Source organism: Salmo salar, chromosome 22 (assembly GCF_965601325.2).
Source record: "Salmo salar chromosome 22, fSalSal1, whole genome shotgun sequence".
In the NCBI taxonomy this organism is placed as follows: domain Eukaryota; kingdom Metazoa; phylum Chordata; class Actinopteri; order Salmoniformes; family Salmonidae; genus Salmo; species Salmo salar.
Window position 1 is genome coordinate 10632240 of NC_138312.1, and position 19395 is coordinate 10651634.

Here is a 19395-nt window from a genome sequence, read left to right on the forward strand (position 1 = left end):
ATAGACCTATTCAGATAGCAGCCGATAAGACAGCTAATGATTAGCTGGCGGCAGATGGGCGTTCAGGTTACGTCGCGACGGAGGCGCCAGTTGGATAACTCCCTCGGGCAGATAACGTCGGTAGTCCAGTCGTGAAGGCCCGATGGGGCTCCACATCGGCAGTAAAACGGGTTCGGATAGGTGATTGTAGCCCAGGAGTGGCTGATGGTACTCTTCAGCTGGCTAGCTCCGGAATAATTGATGTTAGCTCCTGGACCGACGTCAGTCAATAGTCACCCTAACCCTAACCCTAACCCTAACCCTAAATCCGGGGATATTGAGAGAAAATAGGTCCGGTATGCTCTGGTCTGAGTTGCGTTGTACAAAACTGGCGATAGCTTTTTGAGCTAAGGGATAGCTGATGACTGCCAACCGTGGTTAGCTGAATTCTAACGTTAGCTAGTGAACTGGCTAACTTCTGGCTAACTTCTGGCTAGCTTCTGTTGTGGATTTCAGATTTGTGGTAAATAATACTTTCTTTTTAAAATTGGTGAGGCGGGTTGCAGGAGAGTGTTTTGAAGTTGAGTTTTTAGAAAAAAATATATAAAAAGATATGCGAAAAAAATATGTAAATATATATAATATATATATATATATATACAAAGGGACACGACAAGACGAGGACAAAGTACGTCTGACTGCTATGCCATCTTGGAAATGGTTGATGACCTGGCCTCAACAATCACCCAACCTCACCCCGATTGAGATGGTGTGGGATGAGTTAGACTGCAGAGTGAAAGAAAATCAGCCAACAAGTGCTCAGCATATGTGGGAACTTCTACAAGACTGTTGGAAATGCTTTCCTCATGAAGCTGGTTGAGAGAATGCCAAGAGTGTGCAAAGCTGTAATCCATGCAAAGGGTGGCTACTTTGAAGAATATAAAATATATTGTTTAACACTTTTTTGGTTACTACATGATTCCATTTGAGATATTTCATAGTTTTGATGTCTTCACTATTATTCTACAATGTAGAAATTAGAAGAAAAAAAAGAAAAACCCTTTAATGAGTAGGTGTGTCCAAACTTTGACTGGTACTGTACATATACTCCCACCTTTGTAAATGATAGTAAGCTAGTCATTCACACATGAGTGACCAGTGTTATTTCTCATAAAAAATATGGATATGCCATTGGTAGACAATCCAGCAGTACCTGATGTTCCTTAAGGTCTCAAATGGCCCCTATAACATATCGATGGTTAAACAATAAGCACATAATAGAGAGGATGTTTAAGATTTATACTGAACATTTGAACCCAAAACAGTCACACTATTGTAATGATGATGGTGATGTGTAACTTCAGACACGCTCAATGTTGAGTAACGTAACGTTTTTCATCCGAAAATGCTAACATTAGCATTTCTTGGCAGTGACTTTTATGCCACAACCAAAGTGTGCTGAAAGGGGGAATAAATAAATAACAAAAAAAATAAGAGAACTAATGTAAAATATGCTGTGTCTGTAAAATAGGTTCACAACTTTTGTGAACCATCACAGCATAGTTGAAAAATATATGGCAAATAGAAATCAAAACTGTATGGTCTTAAGAGATAGATGGGAGGGGATGAGGGTAGCTGAAGAATGGGACTAAAATAAACAAAAGAAAAATACTGTGTCTGTAAATGTGTGCAGTATGTACAAACTGGAAGCAGAAGCCTAATTTCTGTCCTGCTTTAGTTTACTCCAATTATGTGAGGGGTGTTAGGGGAAAATAATAAGGGAAATTATACGTGTAAAAAAAAAAATATACATGTATATATTTAAAATAATATTCAGTATATATATTTATAAAAACATATCTAATGGGGGATTGGAAATGATGCAGACAATTACATTGACAGAAGCCACAATCTATTTGAAATATTAAAGCTGATCACACCCATAATTATAATTTTCAAAATCAATAAATCCATCAAAATAAAAAGTGTGCAGTAACTCTTTAGAGAATTCTATAGATTGCTTACGAGGAAACAAATATCGGAATACATCATTTTGCTGAACTATCCCATTACGTTTAAAACTTACTACAGTAAAAGTGTCGCCAAACAAAGCAAAGCAAAGCTTGAAAATAGTCTATCGTTAAAAGTCTGAAGCACTGTAAGCATTTAAAGGTTATACATGTAACATGTCTTCCTGCAAATCATACATGTAACATTTCTACCTCAATCACATATCAGTAGTAATGAAGGAATAAAAATCCATTAGAGGAAAAACTGTCTGGTACGGCCAGCTGTTGTGTGTAGGCTACATCTCCCTGTTTTGTGATTCATTTGCGTTTGCGAGGTTGACAACATTAGCAAAACATTTGCATTACAACGTCCTTGCTACAGTCGTTTTACCACAGTTTTTGTGAATAAAATGTTCAATATCATTCCTTAAACATCCTGTGTTGTGTGCTTATTATTTTACCATCGATATGTTTTAGGCTATTTTGAGACCTTAAAGTGGCAATCAGCAATTGAAACGATAGCAAAGCGTAGTCCCCTACCTGTTTGGGTAAAAAGCTGAGAGATGGGGCTGGAGAATTGTAACCACTCTCAAATTCATAGACAGAACTATGGATGCAAGGACTGTTTTAATAAAACAGTTTTATAGTTTTAAACATGTTTTGAGGCTATTTCGTTTGTTTACATTTACTTTGTTTACAAACACTGGAGTCAAACAAGCTTATTTTTGGGGTGTGATGGGGGTACGACCGTTGAACTACTGTAAGTTCATGAGGAATTTATAAATTATGTTCTTCAAGAATCAGTGGGTACATATCATTAATTTCTAAGTCCGAAAATGAATGTACCAACTGCTGATTGCCCTTTTAAGGAGCTACCATTCCAGCAGTACTCACTTTAATATTGTCTAACATTATATCACTCACTTTACTTTAGGTCATGCAAAAATATTTAACTAATGATTAGTACCTATATTAAACATATTATTAATGATCTAATGAATCATTCTAAAAAATACTTTAAAAGTTGTTTATGAAACTGTAAATAACTAGCTTACTAACATTTGGAATAATACATGAATAAACTATTGACTAATCCATTATAAATGCTTCATTACAAGGTGTTATTATAAAGTGCTGCCCTAAAGGGTCTAGTTAGTGTCTACATAGATTGTGTGATAAAACTACTGCGTTATTAGATTGCTAGTGTGATAAAACTACTGCAGCATAATAGTGTCAAAAACTAGAGTTGCCGACAGCATGTTTTGCACTTACTGGTGTATACCATGAAAGTATACCGTGAACATGTGGTGTAACATGAGCCCTGATCCAAGGGTGTTTTTCTTGCTCATGTCTTTGAAAATGAAATGTAGTTCACAGTGTAATTGATGTTTTTCATGAAAACAATTTAATGAACACAATTGCCTGATGCTAATGTATCACGTCATGCCAAATACAACTGCAGGATTTGTAAGCTTATAATGCCACATATACTCAAGATCTGTCTAGTGCAAACTGTAAATGTTTTATGCTGTAACTGTTTATATATAATCTTAATTGCATTTTGACACATCCACATGCAGATCAGCCAGGCTGATAACTAATATTATCTTCTTATTTTGAATATTGTGAGAGATTAATACTTTACTATGTGCACAAACGCTGCTATGAATAGAATATAAAATACAGAAACAAAAATTATATCAGTGCATTTCAGTAATTAGATGTTTGATTTCTTAGTTTGTCATGCCCTTAGTTATAATAACTTCAATGATAAACACATTACATGTCATTCTTGTCATCCTGTGCGCTACCATTGATTTTGCTCATGTTAGGAGAGGTTGTACTACCATACTCATATCTGTTTGCGTCGGATACTTTCTGAGCAGCCTCTGTCGCATCATCAATCACTTGTTTCTCTGCTTGCTCTGTCTCCCGGTGGTAAAAATAGTTAAAGTTGGAGACGATAACAGGGACGGGTAAGGCGATGGTCAACACGCCGGCAATGGCGCAGAGAGTCCCCACCATTTTGCCTCCCAGAGTAGTAGGACACATGTCCCCGTATCCCACAGTGGTCATTGTCACCACAGCCCACCAGAACCCGTCAGGGATACTGACAAACTGTGTGTGGGGCTCGTCCACCTCAGCAAAATAGATGGCACTGGAGAAAAGTATGACTCCAATAAATAGGAAGAAGATCAGCAGACCGAGCTCCCTCATACTAGCTTTCAGGGTTTGGCCCAGGATCTGAAGCCCCTTGGAGTGTCGCGAGAGCTTGAAGATTCGGAAGACTCGCACTAGACGGATGATGCGTAAGATGGCCAGTGACATGTTCTGGCTGGAGTTGATGTCTTCATCTGGCGTGGTCCACAGCTCTGTCACCATGGTTACAAAATAGGGGATTATAGAGACAATGTCAATGGTGTTCATAATGTTATGGAAGAAGTCACTTTTGCTCGGGCAGACCACAAAGCGTACACCAAGCTCAAAGCAGAACCAAATTATGCAGATAGTTTCCACAATGAAAAAGGGGTCTGTGAAATAGGCAAATAAGTTGTTTTGGACTGAAGCAGGTCCTTCCTGGGTTCCATTGAGACCCAGGGAAAAGGTGGTGATAAAGTCTACGTCATCACGGAACTCTGGAAGAGTTTCCAGGCAGAAAATGAAGATGGAGATGACAATGACAAAGACAGACACCAGGGCCACTGACCTAGCTGCACTGGAACTCTCTGGATACTCAAAAAGGAGCCAAAACTGCTTATGGACCTCATTGGTGGGCAACAGCGGCTCGGGTTCTGTTATGAACCCCTCAATTTCACGGAACTGTTCCATAGCTTCTTTTCCTAATTTGTAGAAAACAATCTCTTTTGCGAAAATCTCTAAGGGGACATTGGCCGGTCTTCGAATTTTGCCCCCAGACTGATAGAAGTACAAGATCCCATCGAAGCTTGGACGATTCCTGTCGAAAAAGTACTCGTTCTTCATTGGGTCGAAGTAGTACATCCTTTTTGCGGGGTCTCCTAGCAGGGTGTCTGGAAACTGTGATAAAGTTTTGAGTTGTGTCTCAAACATCATGCCTGAAATATTGATGACCACTTTCTGATTCCCGTCCTTCACTTCCAGCTTCTCCCCAAACAGGTCTTCTTCGTTGTCACGGCACTCCTGAACCAGCTGATTGAAGATGCTGTCAATCGGCGAGCCCTCACTGTTCATCAGGAGTTTGGAGTTGGACAGCAGACTGTTGCAGCTAGATTGTCCTTTAGCAGTCAGTGTAGGTGGTGTAGAGGGAGAAAACCCCTCAGGCCTGATCTGGTGCCCACGGTGCTGTGCCGAATTTGGTGACGTCACACGATTGGTGACTAGGTTTTGATCAGGCACCACCTCTGAGGTGGGTGAAGTGGGGTAGCCCGAGTCACTGGGGTCGCCCATGTTGATGCCGATATCATCCATGTTCTCAAAGTTCACCAGTGGCACCTCCATCACTGTGCGTTTCTCAGGGCACTCCTCTGTTCCTCAGTGAGATGGGACTGGGGCGACGCCACAACCAGTCTGATGATCCTGCCACGGTCTCCTTATTCCCGAAGAGCATTCAGACAGGTGCATTCAACAGGGTGGTCTGATTTAAGATGCCATCTCCTTGTAATCTGAAAAAAATTAAATAAAAGTCTGCTTAGTTTCCATCCTCTGGCTCTGTTTGTGTGTGACCGTAAACAAGACATCACTTTGTATCGTCATCTCTCAGCTCAATCTCCTATAACAGGAGATCAGCTCTCCATCGCACTTCAGTCATAAATGACTCACAACTCAAAAAACAACATGTATTTTGATCGTCAGAGTTTTGCCTGGATGGTACATTTACATAGTCTTGATTATTTTTCATATCAATCGAACATGACAGAAAAGCAACTTGGGATGGATTAGTAGTGTTAGGACATTTATCTTTCCACTTGTCAGGTTTAGACAGGTAAACATATCCTTACTCAAGCTTTTAAATTGCAACCGCTGTCTCTACTTGACACCTAGGGCCTTGCACATGCAGAGAGAACCTCTTGGCTCACTTACAGATGCAGTAGCACTGCAGGCTTTGGCAGCAGGTTATAAACTGCACTTGATATCACATTGATCTTGATGAAATTTGAGGTCATATCGTTTCCACATTTCCACATTTCTTAGGGGTCAGCAAGTTTGCAAGAATTTATTTTGCTCCTTTGCACCCCAGTATCTCTACTTGCACACTCATCTTCTGCACATCTATCACTCCAGTGTTTAACTGCTATATTGTAATTATTTCGCCACTATGGCGTATTTATTGCCTTACCTCCCTTATCCTACCTCATTTGCACACACTGTATATAGACTTTTTCCTGTTGTATTATTGACTGTATGTTTGCTTATTCCATGTGTAACTCTGTGTTGTTTGTGTTGCACTGCTTTGCTTTATCTTTGCCAGGTCGCAGTTGTAAATGAGAACTTGTTCTCAACTAGCCTACCTGGTTAAATAAAGGTGAAATATATATTTTTTTAAATAAAATATACCTTGAATTTTATGAGTGTTTTCTGAAGTTAGTGTGAATCTACTCATTTTGAATATACTGTATGTTACTGTTGAAAACATACCAAAAAGCTACCATTTACATGTATATAGTACCGCGGATGGCCTACGGCAGACCTTAACTGTATTTGTAAATTAATTTCCTATTGTTCAGAGTAGCTATTTTCACTTTGATGAAAAGGGATCAGAGAGAATAATAGACCGAGGTGAATAGCTTGCGCTACAAAACATTAGAGAGAAAATTCTGAAGATATGAAAGCTCAGAGACATGTCAGATATTCCCTATGGACATGTGTGTGTTAGCGTGCATGTCTGTCTGTGTGGATTATGGGGGTCCAGACCACCTTAATCTCAGATGCAGTTTCATGAGTTTTCCAAACCAAAAGCACACAAAACACTAAATCAAACACCATTCAATCCTTGATTAGAATTAAAAGGTTTTTGCTCTCAAAACAAGCCTTGCTGGTCACAAGTATGCATCATGTGTAAAACACTATGTGTAAAAATCACTATAAAAAGTGTTACCAAATCAGATAACAGGACCCCATCCCACTACTAACTCCATCCCCATTAACACCACAGGTAAAGAGGAACACACACACCATTAACACGTTTGAAGCTAACTGTGTACAGACGTCCGGAGCACTCACCAGCGTCCCCAGGTCTGAGCCTGAAGTTCTTTTGACCGCTCTCTCTCTCTCTCTCTCTCTCTCTCTCTCTCTCCTCTCCAGATATCTGTGCTCCCGTGCTCCTTCTCCCTACCTCTGCTCATACAGCACGACAATCAGGATATCGGACTGTCTTGGGCTCTAGTAAAGCCTCTCATCTGGTAATCATACACCCAATCCGAAACTAGAGACTCCATTACGGACACCCACACACACACTCACGTACGCACACACACACACACACGCACGCACACACGTGCACAAGTGAACACACACACACACACACACACACACACACACACACACACACACACACACACACACACACACACACACACACACACACACACACACACACACACACACACACTTACTGTAGTGGTGTGAATGTTGCGGGGGTCACCCCCACTTTGTCCTCCTCAGTCAGTGGGGTATTGTGATACTGAAGGTAGCTAGGGAGCCCTAGTATATTCCCCACTGTTGTGGAGCCATCAGAGATCAGTCTGACGCGGCAAGGGACGGTAGATCCTGAACTTACCACAGCTCCTGCAGAGTAAGCAGATGCCATAACACCTCAGGGGCCCATATCCAGTCCAACATCACTCTAAGGATTAGATCTTCCTGTCATACACCCTCCATACTCTTCCATTGTGTACCTGAGGACTCTATCCCCCATCTCTGCACACACACACACACACACACACACACACACACACACACACACACACACACACACACACACACACACACACACTTCCGTTCAAAAGTTTGGGGTCACTTAGAAATGTCCTTGTTTTTGAAAGAAAAGCACATTTTTTTGTCCATTAAAATAACATCAAATTGATCAGAAATACAGTGTAGACATTGTTAATCTTGTAAATGAGTATTGTAGCTGGAAACTGCTGATTGTTTTATGGAATATCTACATAGGCATACAGAGGCCCATTATCAGCAACCATCACTCCTGTGTTCCAATAGCACGTTGTGTTAGCTAATCCAAGTTTATCATTTTAAAAGTCTAATTGATAATTAGAAAACCCTTCCTCTGTCCAGTGTCTGTGTTCTTTTGCCTATATTAATCTTTTATTTTTATTGGCCAGTCTGAGATATGGCTTTTCTTTGCAATTCTGCCTAGAAGGCCAGCATCCCAGTCGCCTCTTCACTGTTGACATTGAGACTGCTGTTGAGACTGCTGAACTCAAGGCCTTTTGCCCCCAAGCCGACATCACGATGGCTCTCAAGGAACTAGACTGGACTTTGTGCAAACTGGAAAACCGCATATCCTGAGGCAGCATTTATTGTAGCTGGGGACTTTAATAAAGGAAATCTGAGGAAAACGCTCCCGAAATTCGATCAACATATCTCCTGTGCTACACGCGAAGAGAACACGCTTGACCATTGTTACTCTTCCGTCTTCGAATCGGTTCACGCCTCCATTCTGCTCCTCCCCACTTATAGGCAGAAACTTAAGTAGGAAGCACCCGTGGTAAGGACTGTTCAATGTTGTTCTGACCAATCCAATCCAGTGCTTCAAGATTGTTTTGATCATGCGGGCTGGGAAATGTTCTGGGTCAACTCTGGGAATAGTATCGATTCATGCACTTACTCTGTGACTGGGTTCATCAGGAAGTGCATAGAGGATGTTGTTCCTAAAGTGACGACGTGGATAGATGGCAGCATTGGTGCAAAACTGAAAGCGTGAACCACCTTATTTAACCACTGCAAGGTGACTGGGAACATGGCCGTGTACAAACAGACAAGCTATGACCTCCATAGGGCAATCAAAGAGGCAAAATTACATTACAGGGACAAAGTGGAGTTGTAATTCAATGACTCAGACACGAGATGCATGTGGCAGGGACTCCAGACAATCACGGATTATAAAGGGAAAGCCATCAACGTTGTGGACACTGACGGACTTAACCAGGCTCTCGGCTAAACACCTTCTTCGCCCCCTTCGAAGAAAACAACACGGTGGCACCGACGTGGCCCCCCCGCCGTTCACGAGGACTGTGTGCTCCCGATCTCATGTGGCCGACGTGGGAAATACTTTGCAGCTGGTTATCCCTCGCAAGGCTTCCGGCCCCAACGGCATCCCAATCTGCATCCTCAGAGCATGTGCAGACTGGCTTGCTGGAGTGTTTATGGACATATTCAATCTCTCCCTATCCCCGTCTGTTGTCCCCACTTGCTTCGAAATGTCTTCCATTGTTCCTGTAGCCAAGAAAATCATGAAGTACTTTGAGATGCTAGTTAGGATCATATCCCCTCCAGTTACCTGACACCCTAGACGCACTACAATTTGAATACTGCCCCAACAGATCCACGGACACCGCAATCACCATTGCACTGCACACTGCCCCCCACCTGGACAATAAGAAATACGTAAGAATGCTATTCATTGACTACAGCTCAGCCTTTCAAGTTCATCACTAAGTTCAGGTCCCTGTGTCTGAACCCCTCCTTGTACAACTGGGTCCTAGACTTCCTGACGGGCCAACCTCAGGTGGTGAAGGTAGGCAACAACTCCTCCACCACACTGATCCTCAACATGGGTGCTCCACAGGAGTGTGTGCTCAGCCCCCTCCTTTCTGATGGCACAACAATGGTAGGCCTGATTACCAACAACAACAACAATAACCTCACCCTAAACGTCAATAAAACGAAGGAGCTGATCTTGGACTACAAAAGACAGCAGAGAGAGTATGCCCCCATCCACTTTGACGGGCTGCAGTGGAGATGGTCAAAAGCTTCTCAGGAGGCTGAAGAAATTTGGCTTGGCCCCTAAGACCCTCACAAACTTCTACAGATGCACCATCAAGAGCATCCTGTTGGGCTATATTACCACATGGTGCGGCAATTGCACCGCCCGCAACCGCAGGACTCTCCAGTGGGTAGTGCGGTTAGCCCAACGCATCAACAGGGGCACGCTGCCTGCCCTCCAGGACACCTACAACATCCGGTGTCACAGGAGGCCAAGAAGAACATCAAGGAATTTAGACACTTGAGCCAAGGCCTGTTCACCCCGCTACCATCTAGAAGGCGGAGACAGCACAGGTGCATCAAAGATGGAACTGAGAGACTGATAAACAGCTTCTATCTCCGGGCCATCAGACTGTTAAACAGTCACCACTAGCCACCCTCTGCCCAGTACCCTGCCCTGAACCTCAGACACTGTCACTAGCCAGCTACCACCCGGTACTCTAACCTGCACCTTAGAGACTGCTGCCCCTTAGGAAGCTAATTTCCTAAAATTCGATCCATTTTGCGATGGGGTTTTGTACTCCTGTATTTAAATACTGTATTCTTGACATAGCTCATTCTAATATATTCATATTTTACTTCTTGACATAGCTCACTCTATCTACTGTTGTACATATCATTCTTAGTATACAGTATATTGTGTAAATGAATCTGGTGTATATACTTATAGATTGCATTTGGATTACTGTTACAGTGCTATTTGGGTTGTTAATTGGATTACTGTTACAGTGCTATTTGGGTTGTTAATTGGATTACGGTTACAGTGCTATTTGGGTTGTTAATTGGATTACTGTTACAGTGCTGTTTGGGTTGTTAATTGGATTACTGTTACAGTGCTATTTTGGTTGTTAATTGGATTACTGTTACAGTGCTATTTGGGTTGTTAATTGGATTACTGTTACAGTGCTGTTTGGGTTGTTAATTGGATTACTGTTACAATGCTATTTGGATTGTTCATTGGATTACTGTTACATTGCTTTTTGGGGTGTTAATTGGATTACTGTTACATTGATATTTGGGTGGTTATTTGAATTAGTTCATTTCTTGATTTCTTGTTGTTTATTTTTATTTTGTATTATTTGTGTACTTGTTTGACATTATACTGCATTGTTAGGAGCTAGTAAAATAAGCATTTTGCTGCACCCGCTATAACATCTGCTAAACTGTGTACGCGACCAATAAACTTTGATTTCATTTTAGCACGTCCACATTGCATGCCAGCGAGCAAGGCTTTGTCAAATTAACAAAACGGCTGCTCTGTCACAACGCTCTGCAGCGAGCCAAAGGAGAAAGGACATGAAATCTACAGCACGGCTACATCCATCTCCATGCTGAATTGCTGATTCCTTAGAAGGAAAGAAAAAAGCTTCCAATGAAAGTTAATCAAGTGAGAAGGACGGCCAACTTGGCAACACCACAAGGCTATTGTGTTACACAGAGAGCCGATTATCCATATAGTCGGAATAGATTCCCCCATCTAGTCTACCTGTCAGCTTGGTCCAGCCTGGGATTTCTGTCTCCTTGAAAACTGCAGGAATAGAGGAGTGGAGAGTGGTTCCCAAGGTCAAGCAAACCTTCAAGGCCCGCCAATCCCTCTTGGGCTTTCTCCATGCCCTCCACACACACACACACACGCACGCACGCACGCACGCACGCACGCACGCAGTGCTGAGGCATCACGCTTTTCCACAGGGATGTGTTTTTACTATGTCATTGAGGCAGGCAGGCGGGCTGTTGAAGCAGCGGCTGCCAGTTAAACACTGCACACATAAACAGAGGAGACGGAGTGAGTGAGAAACACTTGTCTGAGTCTAATCAATGCATTACCAGCATAGTGATTTGTGACTGTGAGATAGAGAAAGCGAGAGGGGGAGAGAGAAGGAAAGAGTGAGAGAGACAGAGCGAGAGGGAAAGAGGTAAAAAAGAGGGGGTGAGAGGGAACTAGAAAGAGAGGGCAGAGTGAAAGAAGGGGACAGAAGGGAGATGATCAGGGAGGCAGCATACAGCAGCTAGCTACTACAGTGTCAGAGTGCCACTCTCTCCCTGGTCTTTAGCTACTGCAGCAGCATACCACTGCTGCCTTCTCATTGAAGCTAAGCAGGGTTGGTTCTGGTCATCCCTGAATGGGAGACCAGATGCTGCTAGAAGTGATGTTGAAGGGCCAGTATTAAGCACTATTTCTTCTAGTTATAAAAAAAATATCCTAATGGCCCAGGCCAGTGATTGGGGACATTGCCCTGTGTAGGGTGCTGTTAAATGGGTGTTATGACTCTAAGTGTTAACTAAAGATCCCATAGCACTTATTGTAAAAGTAGGGGTGTTAACCCTGGAGTCCTGTCTAAATTCCCATTCTGGCCCTCATACAATCTTGGCCACCTACAGTAGTCATCCCCAGCTTTCAATTGGCTCATTCATCCACTTCCCTGTAATTGTTCCCCAGGTTGTTGCTGTAAATGAGAATGTGTTCTTATTCAGCTTACTGGGTAAAATAAAAAAAAGTGCCACTCTTTTCCTGTTCGCAGGTCTCTAGCTACTGCAGTGTCACTCTCTCCCTGGTATCATGATCCCAGTGTTGCTCATCTGATCCCCCTCTCAGTGACACTATCCCCTTAACTGTGAACATGGACACTGTTTACGTAGCACTTTTTCACTCACCCATGCGTGTAATGAATATGCTGGGGCTGCTTATACTCTATGTGTCTGCCAGCACACTGCATGCCTAATTGCCTACGCCGATCATGCATGTAGCATGACATGGAAAATGTTAAAGAAATCTAGTTGAAATGGGAAGGTGAAATCAATCAGCTTTCCATTCATGAATGTTGATAGGTCCAGAGTTGCAGGAAACTTCGCTCGGGGTATACAGTATCCACAAACAGTTTTTTGGGGGTTCAGCAGACAGTCAGGTTGAACATGATATGTCATTGAGGCGCGTGTCTCATCATCCAGAACACATGATCTAGACATTCTATCTAAACGTTCCATAATACGCTCATCCATTAGGCCCGGAAGGATTTCAAAGTGTACGTCAGGTAGAACGCTCCTCTGGTTATTCCAATCTACGTGTGTAATACTATGCCCCTAGTTTTATCAGTCAAGTAATCCTATAGCTCAGAAGACACCTATCTCAGTGGCGACTTCAAACACGGGAGAAATGTTTGGCTAGGGCCAGGAGGGTAGGAGGGCTGTCGTAGGTCCTGCCCCCTTCAGAGGTGAACAGCTCTGGGTCCGAGTGAGGTCAGAGGTCAGAGGTCAGAGTGAGGCCTTCAGGCAATCCGAATGCATTTCCACCCATAAGAGAAATTGTCCAGGATCATTGTGAGATAATAATAAGCAGCCTGTTCTCTTGCTAATAGAGCATTTGTTTGCTAGCGGTATTTGACCACTGTGGTCAGTGGGATGAAAGTGCAGATTGAGTGAAAAGACAATGTGACGTGGAATTAGGTATGTTGGGGGATGGCAGTGCATGCAAATACCCTGAGCTCACAATCTGCAAGTTGCATTGGTCGAATCCAGCCGTACCTTTAGTTTTGGTGTGTTTTAGTTTTTCCTATCTAGCCCTATTTTTGTTAATACGTACTAACTTCTATCTCTTCACCCAAACCCACTTACTAACTCCTAACACCTCACCTTAACCCAGTAACTAACCCCTAGCACCTCACCTTAACCCAGTAACTAACCCCTAGCACCTCACCTTAACCCAGTAACTAACCCCTAACACCTCACCTTAACCCAGTAACTAACCCCTAACACCTCACCTTAACCCAGTAACTAACCCCTAACACCTCACCTTAATCCAGTAACTAACCCCTAACACCTCACCTTAACCCAGTAACTAACCCCTAACACCTCACCTTAACCCAGTAACTAACCCCTAACACCTCACCTTAACTCAGTAACTAACCCCTAACACCTCACCTTAACCCAGTAACTAACCCCTAACACCTCACCTAAACCCAGTAACTAACCCCTAACACCTCACCTTAACCCAGTAACTAACCCCTAACACCTCACCTTAACCCAGTAACTAACCCCTAACACCTCACCTTAACCCAGTAACTAACCCCTAACACCTCACATTAACCTAGTAACTAAACCCTAACACCTCACCTTAACCCAGTAACTAACCCCTAACCACTCAAATTACCTGCCAGCTTTAAGTTTCATGTGACCATTTGGTTATTGTTTTGGAGGGAGATGCTCCTTGTTTAGTTTCAGTTACAAAATGTATGTGATTGCAGTTTGTTGGGCAAACCACAGGGGACAGAAACCTTGGGCCATGCACCGTAATTTGATGTGCAAAAACTGCCAGGTTCCAGTGTGACCCTCGCTGTTATATTTAGACAGTCCTAACTCATCAGGGACAAGGAGGTGTTTGGCCAGTGTGTTGCTGTGTGGATTCTACCCCATTACGGAGATTATGCAACGTGTAGCAGATCAGGGATATAAGCCCTGGGGATCACTCTCATAGATGAACACTAGTGACTAAAGATTGCAGACTTAATTGAAATGTCTGGATTGTTTCCAGCTCACTAATACAATGGAATGGAGGGGGTTCTGCATGTCTAGGCCAACTACCGGGATGAGAAAGTCAAATCTCATACAGTCTTAAGACCAACGAACCACTGCAATTTAGCAACACATGTCCAGTCATTCTGTGACAAGACTATTCCATTCACATTCTGATTTAATAAACCCAAATATTCAATATAAACAGGGAAGATTGATTACAAATATGGTGCACAGGAGACTCATCCTTAGAAGGCGGATGATCAAATTCCTCTCCATCGCAGACATAGAGAAATAAAAAATACGCCAACAACCCTGTAGAGAGGAGAGATGTCATCCACCACCCACTATTTCTAATCAACATTCCTCACCACGCGGGTAACACAGTCTATGGTCACAGGTAGTGTGATTTCTTTCAATACCTCTGGCGTCACATTCTCACTCTCGCTCATTCCTCCATCTACAGTATCTTCCATTCTATAATTCAAATGGACCTGCAATACTGTGGTTTACTAGACACAGGTTGGATGGATTCAAGTAGCTATACAGACTCCATTTTGGTTGTGATCTTCTGCCCTGAAACAAAAGCCGTGAGGGCTAGGTGAGAGGTAGTCACTATACAGCAGTTATTGCATGAGCGTTCCACCCTTTTCAACCAAATTAAAGCTGTGTGGAAATACATGTACATGATCATGGTAGGGTCATTTCAGGTTTTTGGACAACATCCACACGATGTAGTGCATTTCTTCATCGACTCATACATATTTATGCAATTTTTTTTAGAAGATAAAGTGAATTGATATGACAAAAACTGTCAACCAACACTCAATTAATACTACCTAATGTGAATAGGCCTACATGTAATCAATACAGGAAATTGTCTTTCAAAAAACGGTTCCTCTCAACTTGGTCTTAATTAACCAAAGCCAACCCAAAATGAAATCTGTATCACTAGCTACCCCTATTTAGTTTTATATTTAGATAATACTCATGAGTTCATTGTACATCACACAGTAATCTGCCCAGTATTACTCATAATAACACTGGGTTTCCATGTCATTAATCCTTAATATTACAAAATATTACAGCTAAAAAGGTTAGAAAAAAACAACTGGTACCTTGTCCTTCAGCAGAATAAGATGCATATCCATGTGGAGCTGCTACCATATCCTATTAGAATGGGTTTAGATCCTGTCCATGGCCAGGCAATGTCTTAATTCAGAATGAACCCTAGCACGTAGCCTAGTGTGGACAGACGGCAGGGCAGTAACATTTTGGGAGGTCAATAGGCGGTACAGATGTGTTCTGATATAACAACAACTACACGATTACAATTCATCTGGCCAATTTCCCTGAGAGAAAATAAAATCCACATGTGGTCCATCAGGCGCTTGGTGTTGCTTTCACATTCTAGACAGACAGCACTGTGTCTGGCAAGATTATAGTAATACTACTAATACTACAGTAGCATTGCTAATTGCATTGCTTCTTGCACTACTTACTGTATACTGGTACTGAGAATACTACAGGATTACTGGTGAAAGTTCCAATACTAGGAATACTTCTGAAGGTAATATCTATCTCTATCTGTATTTCTTCGTTATCTGGCTGTCTTTCTGTTTGTCGGGATGATCTTTTGCCAAACGCCAGTGTTGGTGCAGCGAGGGGCTCATTTTTCCCAGTGCTAGTAAAGTCCTGTAAGTGACTTACCTACCTGTCTGTCTGCCAGGTGCCATTGGGTCTCTATCATATTTCACATACACACACTTAGGCCTTGTTGGTCATACACACACTATGCCATTTTTCAGCTCTACCCTCACCTTCATGGCCTCATTCCCCTCATTGACACTATCTCTACACTGGATAGATAGGAAGTGGTTAAAGAGAGAGACATGATTGAAGGGATTATCCTGCACACAGTGTATTTGCAAATACTGTAAACATATTAAAGTGAAACGTTACGGTCACATACAGATCTCCGTCAAATCCAGCAAGGTGTCATCTCTCAGACTGCAACACAAAGATGAAGCATTCCCACATCTCCCTGCTCCTACTACCCCCACTGATTCTTATTGGCTTATAAAGTATTTCTGCTCTAATCACTTTGTGTCCCTGGTGAGGACTTTAGTTCCACACTGCAGCTGGAGCCTGCCTGCGGGGTGTTGATAACGTGATATTCATTTCCTGGCATCGAACGGTGTAACGTAGGTGCTGAAAAGCTGCGGTCTCCATGTTCCCGACAACACACGGAAACTCCTGTCCTGTCCGTACCGTCGCAATAGGTATTCTATCACATCACCGACTGAACACACCCCACCTTAGGTTGGTATGGTGTAATGAGGTATGGTGTCATTTCAATTGTATGCCTCACTTTTGCAATAGTTGCAGTGCTTCACTGTCTCGGTGTGTGTTGCTAGCTTTCTGTGATGAAAGAAACTATATCAGTATTTAGACTATTGTGTCATTTTGGCTTGCATCTCCCTATTTAGAAGACTAACCTGCATACCTTCCATCCAAGACTCTAAATAGCAATATATGGTGTTTTACCCATCTCAAGAGTCCGTCCACGTTTGTTCTCCCTTCTGTGGAACAAATGCATTTTATAACTTGCAAGAACCGTCAGATTCATATATTTTTTTATACTGCATACCCTTGAAATGGTACTAAAAACTTGTATCCAAGCCTCCAAATATCCAAGCCTCCACTGTGTTCTTTCAGGCCATGATACTACTGGATCACTGTCTTAGATGGCAGATAAATAATGAATCAAAAAGAGCACCAGCAGCCCTGTTTACCTCAATATCTCTATATATCTCCACTCCCTATGTAACCCCCTATGTAACCCCCAGACAGTGTGGGTGTGTGTGTGTGTGTGTGTGTGTGTGTGCGCAGTATGTGAGACTGAGTGCACTACATCCAGGCATGTGTGTATTTGGGGCGGCAGGTAGCCTAGCGGTTAAGAGTGTTGGATTAATAACCGAAAGGTCGTGTTTTTGAATCCCTGACATGACTAGGGTGAAACATCTGTCGATGTCCCCTTGAGGAAGGTGCTTAACCCTAATTATCCTGTAAGTCGCTCTGGATAAGAGTGTCTAATAAATGACTATAATATAATTCTGGTGCTTAAGAGGAGTCCCCTAGCCCCTTCTTCTCCTCTTCCCCCTGTTTTTACCCCCTCCTCTATAGGCTAGTTTAATGGTGGAAGAGGATGAACAGCGTCATCCAGGGTACACTCCTCCTCGTCCTCTTCATGAAAGAGCAGCATACACAATTTATGGCAGTTCCAGAGTGTCAAACATTCTGAAAATATCCCTCCCTCATAGACACTGGGGGCTATTTTGTGCTCTACATTGATTCAATGTCTGGCTGGGACAGGAATTCTAAATAGCCATTAGAGTTGTATAATTTGATATTTCCCTGATCATGCATTTTAAATCTGAATTTTTCCAGTCGTAGATTAAACAAATTATATTTGTCCCAAAATTATTTGGTCAAATCACGCACCAAAGTTTCATGTATCAATATGGAAATAAATACACTAGTATCAAGAAATCGTACATGATATAAATAAATACAACACCTCCACTCGATCCCTTTTTTATTTACATATTTTTTCAGGGCCTTATATATTTATTGAGATAGGATAGTGAAGAGTAGACAGGAAAGGTAGGAAATATTGTGAGTCAGAAAGGCATGGATCGGATTCGAACCCATGCCTACACTCTTAGAAAAAAATGGTTATTCGACTGTCTCCATAGGATAACCCTTTTTGGTTCCAGGTAGAACCAGTTTTGGTTCCAGGTAGAACTATTTGGTGTTCCAAAGGTTTTTCATGGAATCCAAAAGGGTTCTACCTGGAACCAAAAATAGTTCTTCAAAGGGTTCTCCTATGTGGACAGCCAAAGGTTCTAGATAGCACTTTTATTACTAAGAGTGTATTCTGCTTTACATGTGTGCTGGGGTCAGTGGCACTAACCACTTGACCACACAGGCCAACTCCATTCAATCCCTAAATGTTAACCTTTAATGAACATTTCATGTTGAAAGTAAATTGTATCATCAACATGCATTAGTTGAGACTAGCAAAGGCAAGAGGAAGTGGAACACCTTGCTATGATCTATCTTCAGTGGATTGGGAGAGACTTCTTGGTTTCCTCTGCGCTGCTCTCTGTACAATCTCCCATCTCTGAGCCAGGAGCTACTGTAGAAGTGGGATATGAAGGGGGGGAGGGGAAGAAGCCTAAGGACCTAGATGGCTATGAAATATTAACTCACGTGATATTTTAGGACTCTGACATTCTCTGGTTGGTATGTTGGAAATGGCTCCATACAACATCAATATCTTACAAGATGGAACGAAGCAACACCCATCAGTGAGGCAAAGTACTGTACAGCCTGACCCCAACGAGAAGTGATCGTGATCAAGGTGAGGTCAGTGACTGATTAAACTGATGATTCGCTCTTTCTCTAAAACGTCTCTGTGGATGAAAGGTTAGTATTTACAGTATTTATAGCCTCGTAATACATGTATGACAATTAGAAAATGCAGCATCTGTTAAGCTTGATACCGTATCAGATGAATAAAACCTAAACAGCTTGGTCTTCTTTAATTGAAGTTATACTGCTACATGGTGTCTGAACTCCTGAGGTATCATTTTGTGTTTGGGTGAACTATGCCTTTAAATTAGTCCTGTATCAGCTGACACAGCTGGTACTGTGTAGTACACAATGACGATACAAATAGCCTACATCCAAACATCATCGTCTCCTCAGCTGTCCAATGTTGTTCACTCAGCCCTCATTGTCTTGTGAAATAGAGAATTTTCCACAGTATCAACATCAGCCAGGCGTCATGCTGTCCTATCATATCATGCTGTGTGCTGTTGTGTGGGAGTTAGCTCTCTCTTGCTCTCCTGTT

At 42.4% G+C, this 19395-nt stretch overlaps 1 protein-coding gene across 1 annotated transcript; it reads right to left on the minus strand.

Annotated features, from left to right (window-relative positions):
- Nucleotides 1-3767: 3767 nt before the first annotated feature.
- Nucleotides 3768-5615, minus strand: LOC106582604 (potassium voltage-gated channel subfamily A member 10-like). Its single transcript, XM_014165835.3, has one exon. The coding sequence runs from the start codon at nt 5463-5465 to the stop codon at nt 3768-3770; it is 1698 nt and encodes a 565-aa protein (XP_014021310.3). The 5' UTR covers nt 5466-5615.
- Nucleotides 5616-19395: the final 13780 nt, after the last annotated feature.

What these genes read in the sequence shown, in the direction of transcription:
- LOC106582604 (XM_014165835.3), bottom strand. Translation starts at nt 5,465, where the DNA reads ATGGAGGTGCCACTGGTGAACTTTGAGAACATGGATGATATCGGCATC.